Genomic DNA, 12365 nt, shown 5'->3' on the forward strand with positions numbered 1-12365 from the left:
AAATGGTACTTCTATCTCTTAACTATTTCTGCCTTTGTGTTAAAAGTGATATTCAAGTTCAGTTGTTTATATATTGATGTGTGAATGCTTGAGTTATCATTTGGCACTTTTGTATGGTGATAGCTATTTATTTATGCTTAATGTATGAATAGCTTATTATGCGATATGCCTTTCACAACTGTTTCGTCTAACTTTTTATACGAAGTGGTTTATCTGTATTGAATTCTTTTCTCATAACAGTTGAATGATCTTTATTACCAATTGTTATCTGAAATCATTTTAGATCGCATAACAAAAGGATTACACCCCGGGTTAGTGCTGACTTAGATATTTCTACTTATTAGAATACCATTTACATGTTATTAGATTAGAGTTAGAATTATAGCATCTCACTTAGGAACTTTTAGAAGGGAAATATCAATTCTTCACACACACACACATAAATTGGGAAACTGGTCCCATAACCCCAGTCGGACCCACTATACCAAACGGAAAAGGAGCTACTAACCAAGGTCCAGACCGGGTGGGTATTCCCCTTGTTGTAGACCCAATTTTTAGGGCTTTAACACAGTGTCAGGGTTGTGTTGGTCCTGAAATTAGGGTTTTAGAGCTTACTTCTTTAGGGAAGGTTCAAGGTATGTTTCCATCATTTTTTCAGTGAGGATCTGAACTGCATATCAGGATGGGTACACTGCATGATTGCCAAGTTTCGGGCACTTCAAGGTATGACACAGGGAAGTGCAGGAGGCATGACAAAACACTATGTAACACATGCTAAGGTAAGTCTTTTTTTATTTTTGAGTTAGTTATCTAGTTAACATATTATTTTTCTATCTGGTATAATGGTGTAGGAATACATGATGAAATTTGAGGCAAATTCAACTATATGGATGAAAAGGATTGAGGAAAGCTCAATATCTGGCACCTAGTAACTATGAAGTCAAGATGTGTTCATATTGGAAGGTAGCAGTGCAAGAAGATAACCTAGAGGTCAAGGAAGATCACTTTCATGAGGAAGTTGTGATCATAAAGAAGTTTGGGAAGGCTCAACACAATGCCTTCATGTCAAAAATGGAAAGTGATGAGAAAGAAAGATGACCTAGATCATGTCACAAGAACAAAGAGTGGAGATGGTTCCATGATACCTCGAAAAGAGGCAAGCTCGGTGCAAGAGATGTGAAGGAAAGTGTGATCCATGTAGCTATGGAAAATTGGTAGTTGATACTCTGATGAAGACAAGCTATAATGCTTGTGGTGTTAGCTTCCATTATTGGACGGAAGTCTGGAATATCCTCTAGTTTTGAGAGGGAGAAAAATGAGTCTCCTTGAATAAGGAGCAAGGATCTATTCTCAAGCTTAAGGGAGAATAGGGAAATCCTCTTAGTTTGAAAGGGAGTGATATTTGATATCACACGTTCATTCTCCTCTTTAGGTGATGAACAGATAATGATGGAGGATTGGATAAGAATTTGTGGTTTCCTTGAGGATATACCATCCAATAAAGGAAAGGGGACTGATACTCCTTGAGGATTTGAATCCATGAAATGTAGTAGTCCCAAGGATCAACAATCTTTGAGGAAGGGACAGGAATCCAAGAGAAGAGTGATCAAAGAGGACCGATGTTAATAGAGGACTTGGGTATGGAGATCCAAGATAATAATAGTCCTAAAAGGACATACCTTGTGGACATCTGGATGGGGTATGTACCTAAGAGAGGAAGTTCAATATCACACATAATGAGTCCCATCATAATGCTCTTAAATAAAAGAAGAGCTTGTGCAATTAGGCCTCAGGGATAGTGCTCGTCATGATGATGATACTTACAATATGACTTATCAATCAGACTCTTGTTGAGAACTCTTCAGTTTGAGATGTGATTTTGTACTGGTTGTACAATTATGAATACCTCCCTAGTTAAGAGGGAGTGTTGAGAAATGTAACTATTTTCAGTCTTCATAATTGTTGTACCCATTTCGCTATGTATCCTATGTAACAAATAATAATAGAAGAAAGAAAAATATTATTATCAAAGCATGGGTCCCATGCTCATTATTGATGGTATTATAGGTAAAAGCATGTTCTTCGTGCTTCTATGGTTTATTAGGTCTTAGTATTTATTTTCATGAGTCAACATCATGTTTATAAGACCCTTCTAGGAAATTTGTAATTGTAGAAATAATTATTTTTGAGTCTAGAAAGTCCTGGAATCTCCAAAAGTATGAGTCAACCTAATGGAGGGAATTTTATCCCTTGAGAAGGATATAAAAGGAAGAAATATGACCTCATTTGGACACACTAACTCACAAGTTTGATCTATCAAGGAAAGAGTTTGATATGTAGTTGGGAAGCTGGGAAAAGGAGATAAAAAGTCTGGGAGAAGCTGCAAGGAAGAAATTTATTGTTTCTGGGCTCTATATCTCTCACACATGCTAAGAAGCTAGGGTTTCTACAACCAGAAAGAGGCCGAAGTTATAGGCTTGAATTGTTGGGGAGCGAAGTTGTTGATGGGGAGAAAAATTACAGGAACAAGTTATTGGATAGAGTGAAATCCTTCTCTTTACCTTATTTTCCTTAGGGAGAGTTATTTTTCTCTAGGAAGGTATCAAAAGGAAGATAGATTAGGGTTTTCACAGTAATTGTTGCGATGAACTTGTTGGATCAAGTAGTTGGGTAGTTGTTGGTAGGTAGAAGTTGCAAGAAAGAAGAAATTTGAGGGAAGATCTTGTGCAAGGGTTGTCTTGGTACTAGAAGAAGGACTTTGTTTAGGGATTGGGTCATTGTATCTCATTTGAATTAGATTATGAGAAGAGAAGATTCTAGGTTTTCCCCTTGGGATGGGTTTTGCCCTAATTGAGAGCCTATATCTATGCCCTCATCTGTTGTTATTGTTTCTTGATATTGTTTGATGAAAATATCTAACTAAAGAACATAAAGAAGATAACTAAGTTTCACAAGCAAGTATCAAGGTTGAAGAAAATAAGTTATAATTGATGCCACTTTACATTTTCTAACAACCTGCTTAGGTATATGATCCTCAGATTCCTACACAAAAATTGTCACCTCAGATAATCCATCAAAGCAAGGCAGGTTATGCACCTTGGTTCCTACCCAGCGCACTACCCTAGTGATATGTGCACACCATTGAGTGTTGACCTCATGCAGTTTTTTTTCTAGTTTTCTTGCGCCTTTTTAGACTCAGAAGTGCATGTCCTGACACTATGCCAGCTCAATACTCCATCAATAGTAGGGTCCTCCCTATTAAGGTCATATAATTTAGGGTTGAAGTGTAGGTTTTAACCCCGTACAAAAATTACCTGCATACAAATTCTAAAACACCGAAAATAAACAATGCGAGAGCATAACACATAAAACACATATACATAGAGATTTTCCCCTGGATCCCAAAATCGGGACCACCAACTTGATTTTTCATTATGTTCCTTTCAATGTTACAATACATATTTATACATGCCAAAGCATCCAATACCATGGACCGAAATCCATCGAATCCAAAACCATGTGCGAAAAACATGCACAAAACCATAGGTAGGTCCACCCAACCTAATATAGGGTCTAGAGTGGGGTTACTTGCACCCCTCAAACCCCCTATGACTCCCCCCACTACGCAATCAACGAAATGAAGGGGGGGGGCTCCGCCCACCTTCTAACCCCCCAGTTAACTATGTGGGCTAGTCATGGAAAGAATATAATACAACCCAACATTCTCCCACTTGTTGTTTTCTTTCCACAAGGGGCCACAAGAGATCTTAGTCATTTATCCAGCCCTATAACGCCCATTGTTTCTCTACACTAAGAGAACTTATTAGAGCTCACGGATTTTTTCAATGCATCTGCAGTTTTCTTCAAAGTGTCCACCTTTACCAACAACACCCTTTTTCCTTCTATCATATCCCTCACAAAGTGATACTGAACATCAATGTGCTTTGTCTTTGAATGATATGCAGGGTTCTTTGCCAATAATATTGTACTTTGGCTATCACAGTCTATCCTTATAGCTCCCTGTACTAACTCATACTTGAACACAATATCTGTAACCAAACTGCTTCCTTTCTTGCATGAGTGGCTGCCATGTATTTTGCCTCTATATTTGATAGTGCCACTACAAATTGTTTCTTACTCATCCAACTAACTGCACCTCCAAATAGGTTAAAGACATACCCACTTGTAGATCTTCTCTGATCTATATCTCCAGCCCAGTCTGCATCAACAAAGCCATGAATATCCAACACTTTGTCCAATCCTGGTCTTCCTTGGTAGCACAAACCATAATCACTAGTGCCATGCAAATACCTGAAAACCCGCTTCACTATTGTTCAGTGCTCCTTCCCTGTTTTTGACATAAACGTGCTCAATACTCCCACTACATGTGCAATGTCTGGTCTAGTACAGACCATCGCATACATCAGGCTACCGACTGCACTTGCATATGAACACGGGACATGTCCTCTTCCTCTTCTTGTGTCTTGGGACACTGTTCAGTAGATAACTTTACACCTAAAGGAATAGGAACCTTCACCAGTTTACTATCCTGCATATTAAACCTCTGCAATATTGTCTTGACATACTTCCTCTGGTTTAACCAGAGCTTCCTCTTTGTCTGATCTCTTTTAATTTCCATGCCCAAAATATAGTTTTCAGCACCAATATCTTTCATGTCGAATTTGGACGACAAATGGGTCTTCAAATCCTGGATAATTTCTTTGTCATTTCCAACCAGCAACATATCATCCACATACAAGACCAAATAAATAACACGGTCACCAATTAATTTAAAATACACACAATGATCTGCTTTGCTTCTGGTGAAGCCAAGTCCCCATATAAATGTATCAAATTTTTGATACCACATCCTTGGTGACTGTTTTAACCCATACAGGGACTTCTTTAACTTGCATACCAGTTATTTCTTACCCTTCACCGCAAAGCCTTCAGGTTGCTTCATGTAGATCTCCTCTTCCAGATCCCCGTGAAGAAATGTTGTCTTCACATCCATCTATTCTACCTCAAAATCAAAAACAGTAGCAACATATAAAAGTAATCTAATAGAAGTTACCCAGGAGAAAAAATATCACCAAAATCAATTCCTAGCACCTGGGAATAACCTTTTGCAACCAGCCGAGCTTTGTATTTCTCCACCTTTCCTTCTGCATTTGTCTTCTTCTTGAACACCCATTTGCTACCAATGGGTTTCCTTCCAGCAGAAAACTCCACCAGATCCCAAGCCTCATTTTTGTGCAAAGATGCCATTTCATCAACCATGGCCTCTTTCCAGAGTTTTCCATCCTCTGAATCTACTGCTTCCTTCACAGTTTTAGGATCATCATCGGTAAGAGATAAAGAAAAAGTTGAGTAGAAATTAGATGGACTATACCTTTTTGGCTGCCTTCTTTCTCGAACTGATCTCCTCACACCTAGAGTTTGTGGCTCTTCATCTTCTGATTCCTCCTCCGTTGTAGATTCTGATTCTTCCTCCTTTAGCTCAAACTCTATCTTCTCAGGTTCCTTTGGTTGGACTTCATGTTTAATAACATCTTTTACCTCTCTAAACACCACATCTTAGCCATACACAACCTTCCTTATTACTGGGTTCCAAAGCTTATAACCCTTTAGACCATCCTTATACCCAATAAAGATGCACTTTTTAGATTTACTATCCAACTTGGTTCGTTTCTCCTTTGGAACATGTACATATGGATCACATCCAAATACCCTCGGATGTGAAAGAGAGGGTTTCTTACCAGTCCATACCTCTTGTGGAGTCTTATCCTCCAACGCTGATGACTAGGTAACATGCTATCTCCACCACCTCTGCATAGAATTCTTGTTCTAAACTAGCACCACTAAGCATGCTTCTTGCCCTTTCCATCAACGTCTTGTTCATTCTTTAACAATGTAAACTTTGAAACGGGAACTATAAACTCAAAACGGGAACTCTGGCCCAAAAACCCCAAAAAAACCACAAAAACAGTGCTCAAAACGAAAAGTGTGTATACTGGAACGATGTTTTTTTTTTTTAGGTGTCAATTTTGCGGCTGTTTTAAAAATGGCAGTGACTACGAAATTTTCTACGAAATTTTCCTGCAAAATATAGCTTCAGAACGAAAGTGTTGATACTGGAATAATGATTTTTTTTTTAGGTGTCAATTTTGCGGCTGTTTTAAAATTGGCAGTGACTACGAAATTTTCTACGAAATTTTCCTGCAAAATATAGCTTCAGAATGAAAGTGTTGATACTGGAATAATGATTTCTTTTTTAGGGTCAATTTTCATACTTTTTAAAAAATGCTAATAAAACCAATTTTTTATGTCTCAAACAAAGTTAAATTTTAAGGAAAAAACACATTAATGTTTCTGGTAGAATATCATTTTTCTTTCCTAAGTATAAATTTAACATGTTTTCAACCAAAATCAATAGTTTCTCATCTTAATAAAAGAATCAACGCTAGACCTTAAGTCCCGTGGTGGAGCACTAACTCAATCTACAACATATCAGGTGACTTGAAGTAGTTAACCCCCTTGCTACCTTATGATTCGATATGCTCATGCATCGATGATCTGCATCCCCAAAGTTGGAGCCCCCTCCTTTTGTCAGAATGATATGGGTCATATTAGTTATCATGTTTCTCGAGGTAGTTAACTCCCTCATTACTTCTCAACCCAACATATTTGTTGACCATTGATCTCGGTGGAACATGACTTGTCGAGCCAATGGAAAATCGTTTGAACATAACTCCCAAAAGTGGTCTTTAATCCACATATATGTACATGGGTCATGACATTATTTTATATAATGCTTTTAATTGTAACCATCTGTTCAACTATTTCATCTAAATAACTACATGACTATAGAAATGATGACATACTTATAATAATGACAATGTTGAGAATTGAAGGTTACCCACAAGTGAAAATATCCTCGCTCCCAATAATAAATAAAACCTCTTTGGGCCACTTTTTCAATAAGGAATTAATAATTTAGTTAGATATGAGTTTGGGTAGGAAGCTTGTTTGAATGGAAGGGCATCTTATGCATATTTAAATAACATATTATCACTGTTAGTCCATCACTAAACTACTAAATAAAATTATTTATAAATCATTACTAACTTTTATTTCTAAATCACTAGAAAGTTAGTAATTAAATTACTAACAATATAAATTATGAATTATATAAATTGCTTTCACTAACCATATTTATTTGAACATAAATTATCTTAAATTGCTTTCACCCTCATGACATGAACAAAACTAAATAATGTTGTTTGGTGTGATAAATTTATAGCATCCATGATTGCTAATATTCCAGTATGTTAAAATCTACTATATGCATAAATTATAAGAAATCAATATTCATCGTTAGTATAGAGACATACATTCCTTCCACTCTGAAGTCCAAGTTGCATAGTAAATTTTGGTTTTTAGGTATATGAATCGTACAAAAGATTTCTCACTGAATATCTATGGCTTTACTAAAACAAAATGGTTTGTATATTGTTGTGTTCAGTTAGCTCGCTGAATGATCTCATGCAGCATCTCCTAAAATTTGATATAATTATAATAGAATGCAGAAAATTTGTTTGTATTTTGCAACTTATAATTTATGAAAACGTTTATGTGATTACAAAAAAATTAATTAGTAATACAGAGGTGCAAATTTTAAATCCCTAGATTCTTAGAGATAATGGAAACTGTACAATACGTTTTACAAAATGCAATTTAAATAGTATATATACCACCCTATTTGGAATCTTTCTTTAAAATAAGTGCTTCTAAATTGAACATTTCTCCAATAACCTTTTTTAGTTTGAAGTTCCACGAATTATATGGGATAATTTTCTCGTTTGAAGTTGGAGGAATTATATGGGGGTAATTTTCTCCATTATCTTTTATAGTGAGATCGTTATCTTTTATAATGGGATCTAATGTAACTAGGACATAAGCAACTCAATAAACTATATTATTCACGAGACTATCTCAATAAACTATATAATATTCACTTGAAATGGCCTTCTCTTCAAATGCCACTATTGTTATTCGGAAGCAGCATGATATACCACTTGATTATAAAATAAAAAAACTATTTGAGATATTTAATAATTATAATGAAAACAGAAAATCACTTGATTATAAAATGATTATTTGAGATATAAATTATAATAGGACATTAAATAAATTACTATTGTGTTTTTATATTTATGAATATCTCTTCAACTTTTTTGAAGTAAAAAAAACAACATGGCCGTGCAGTGAAACTGATAGCTTATTAGCCAATAATTAATTTAATGTATGGACTTACGAAGTCACCTTAACGATTTCAGAAATGTACGGGGATTTGTCACGCTTGTTTTCAAATTTGTACGTGAGATTGACATTTGTTAACTGTTAGGTTTGACAATGGAACCTCCAGAGCGGCAGGTCGATTCCCGAATCGACCCGTCCCGGAATCGACCCGCCGCCGGGTCGGGCGGGGCGGAGCGGCGCCGCCGCGCAGCGCCACCCCCGGGCCGCTCCGCCCCGCCCGACCCGGCGGCGGGTCGATTCCGGGAATCGACCCGCCGCTCTGGAGGTTCCATTGTCAAACCTAACAGTTAACAAATGTCAATCTCACGTACAAATTTGAAAACAAGCGTGACAAATCCCCATACATTTCTGAAATCGTTAAGGTGACTTCCTATCAGTTTAATGTTCTCACATTACAGCGAATACAGAGCTATGAGAAATATTACAGCGACTTCCAATGTGACTGCACATTCACCATGCAGGCCAGCAGTTCCATTTCTGCTAGGCGGAGTGGGTTTCTTGATCGCATTGATAGTTTTTGCTTTTATCATTCTGGCTTGCTCCTATGTGAAGGAATCCTATGGTTCGAATTCAAACTCAGAAGCAAATAACAGATCAGAGGAGAGCCGCGAATCAAATGTTCAGTATGGTGACAAGAATGAGACGATGGACGATAGAATATCGTGTGAACGTTCAGTGGAACGAGAGGAAAAAATAGTTGTAATCATGGCGGGGGATGTGACGCCAACCTTTATTGCTAACCCAGCCTATGTTTCTGCAATCTGAAAGCGCCAGGAGGCGGTGTATAGAGCTCTTTCATAGGAATTAAACGTGAGAGAAGATGGGGAAAAAACTGGAATTTTATGTTCAGTTGGATCCTGTATTCATTTTGTACTTCCTCTCATTTCAACAGCTACTTCTGTGATATGAGCATTTACAGACTCGTCAATTTTTGCTAGCAGAGTTTGTATATCGTAGGAAGCGTGTCACTAATCCGGTTAGTGGCATAGTATTTACTATTTTCAACGCTACTCGACCAATGAGTCATCTGTTCATAAATCGAAAATATTAACTGTTTTTGAAGGAAAATGATAGATCATACCACAATCTCAAAACACAGAAGCGCTGTTAATACTTTCTTGAGTGGGACTCATGTGGTTACACTCACAAGTTTGAATTGTCAAATATATGCTCCCTAAACTGTAATTGTTCTGAAATTTGAAAGAAGGCGTTGCAAATACCCATACATTATAAAAGTGGATCCCAATTTAGTTTTGAAAACATAGAGCTAACTTCCTATCAAATTTTAATTTATTGGTATCTCTTGCGTGAGAGTAACACGTCCAATGTAATCCAGAGTAAGAGATGCAGAGTACAGAGAGTCTCCCCTCTTCAATCCTGTATTTATTTCATTTTTCGAATTCGGATCGGAGTACAGCGCAATGGGATTGCCCATCTCATTCACTGCCAAAACACCTGGTTCATTAATTAGAGCATAGAAGACTACAGGTGGCGTCAATGTCGTCATCAGAGCCAACACGTGCCTCACAGATGGGAACTTTGTTGCCATCCTCCAGATTAAGGTTCGGCTCTGTCAAAAACCCACCCACTCTAATTTCATATATCAAGGAACAGAGAACGAGAAAAACATAAATAAATTTTTTGTAATGTAAGTAATAACTGATTTCTATGTTTAACGGTTAGATGAGAAGTTTGGTTCCCACAAATTTTATGATCTAATTCAAACAACTTCAACGGCTAAAATATACTCCAAACAACACCATTTCTTTAAATGTGAAAAAGTCCAATAATTATTGAACTGGGTACTGAACATTACCGTCGGAACTCCGATCCAGAAGGTGCCGTTCCCGTCATAGTGGATGTTATCTGGAAGTCCAGGGAGATTGTCAATGAAAGATTCGACTGTGCCCTTCTCTGGCCCCTTTAACCAGTACTTCTGGCAACGATACCTGTATTGAAAAACAGGGCACCTCTCAATTATACTACATGATCTGGATTTTTCCTTATAAAAATAATTAATGAGTGAGTGCAAGGCATACATACAGTGAAGTTTCACAGAAGACGACGAAGTCCTGTTTGGCGGAGAGGGCAACTCCGTTAATCTCTCTTCAACCATTGTCAATCTCTCTTCAACATTGTCAATCTCTCTTCAACCATTACTGCTTCAACCATTTCATCCATTGATTTCTGTTCCGCAACTGCCATTTAAGCCATCACTCTTGGATGATGAAGAAGAACAAAGTGCATAAATCAATAGAATTCTGATTTAGCGAAGGAAAGCAATGAATGCCCAAAAGCGTGAGTTGTGGAAATAGTGCTCTCTGCAACGGATAACGAAGAATACAAAAATACCTTAAAAGTGTAGCTACACGTGAAATATTAACAAAATGAATAAAGCGAATTCATGAATACAAAAGGAATAAAGAGAATTCATAAATTAAAAAATTAGCACACAATTTCAATTTTAAATATTTAATTTTTAAATAGTCACCGTTAATCTCTTTAATGAGTGTCATGATGTTAAAAAAAGCGACGGCTATTTTTTAAGAGGGAAAAAAAACTCATATCTTTTTAGTGAGATGTGAAAAAAGAAAAAGACTAAGTGTAATATTTTTTTTGATGTAGTGAAAATACTCCGTATTTGTCTAAATATTTATGTTCAATTTTTTGAGGAAAAACAATAAAATAAAGTTTTTAAAGAGTCTGTCAAGCTTATTAAAGGGGATAGGAGCTAGACATTTGGATCATCCTTGAGTTTCTCTATCTTATTGTGTTTTCTTGAGAACTTGAAGTGGCTAGTACTATATAAAATAAAGTTTCTAGAAAGTCCATCAAGCCTGCTAAAGAGGATAGGAGTTAGACATTTAGATCATCTTTGAGTTTGTCTATTTTATTGTGTTTTCTCGAGAACTTGAAGTGGCTAATACCATTTGATTGAGGGACAATTTTACTTATATAAACATGTGATCGCGGGACAATTTTACTTATATAAACATGTAACATTCTTACGGTTATTAATATAAGTAAATTGGTCGTTCGGGTAAAACGATGGGGCAAGGATGCGTTGCCAATCTTGGATAGTGAGTCGAGTAAGTTAATTATTATTTTTTGAAAAAAAAGTAGTTATTATTATTTTTTTGACATGAAATTCATAAACAAACTATTATTTGACCATTTTTAGTTAATATTTTTGTATAAAAATTGTGATTTTGACATGTTAATTCTAGCAAAAAATTATCAAAACGTTTAGTTTTTTTGTTATATTTATGTTAAAAATGGTTATTTTTTATGTCCATTGTTAAAAAATGTTGTTTTTTAGAAACAATTATTTCATGTGGATTGAAAAATTAATTAAGGATGTCTAAATATGTAGATTATCTAAAATTCAAACTATCGACTTTCTAATTTAAAAACGCAAAACAATAAAAACCCCACTAAAAAAAAAAAAATTAAGATAGAGAACAAGAAAATATGAATACAATGACGACTTCAAAAACTATCAAATTTAGAAAATATTTTTTTACATTTCATACACTAGGTCTTTTAAAAAAACGGATATTCAAAAAATAGGTCTTTTAAAAAAAGGGTGTGATGCAGAATACTCACTTTTTAAAATCAGGATGAAAATCACTACCATTCACTACCATTCTAAAACTTAATGCACATGAAAAAAATTAAAGTTCCAAAAACCATGTTCTAAAAAAAACATGTGTATTCTGCATCAACACTTTTGCAAATCGGGTCATTTTTTTGCCACCTCTACAAAACGGGTAACAGTATCAGTTCCCGTTTCAAAGTTTACATTGTTCTTTCTACAACTCCATTTTTCTTAGGTGTGTATGGAGTAGTCTTCTGTTGTGCTATACCACACTTCTTACAGAATTCTTCAAATTCCTTACTGCAAAACTCTCCACCGTTATCTATCCTCAACACCTTTATCTTCTTCTCTATCTAGTTTTCCACCAGAGCCTTAAATTCTTTAAACTTGTCAAAGACTTCAGATTTCTTCTTAAGAAAATACATCCATGTATTCCTTGAGAAGT

The 12365-nt window shown here is 36.0% G+C and overlaps 1 protein-coding gene across 1 annotated transcript; it reads left to right on the forward strand.

Moving 5' to 3' along the window:
* The first annotated feature begins 8733 nt into the window (after nt 1-8733).
* LOC149258252 (protein GLUTAMINE DUMPER 2-like) lies at nt 8734-9087 on the forward strand. The gene has a single exon (XM_089408037.1). The coding sequence runs from the start codon at nt 8734-8736 to the stop codon at nt 9085-9087; it is 354 nt and encodes a 117-aa protein (XP_089264163.1).
* Nucleotides 9088-12365: the final 3278 nt, after the last annotated feature.

The sequence above is a fragment of the Pinus tabuliformis genome, chromosome 6 (genome assembly GCF_031772625.1).
Source record: "Pinus tabuliformis cultivar Carrire ecotype Pingquan chromosome 6, CPIR1, whole genome shotgun sequence".
NCBI lineage: Eukaryota > Viridiplantae > Streptophyta > Pinopsida > Pinales > Pinaceae > Pinus > Pinus tabuliformis.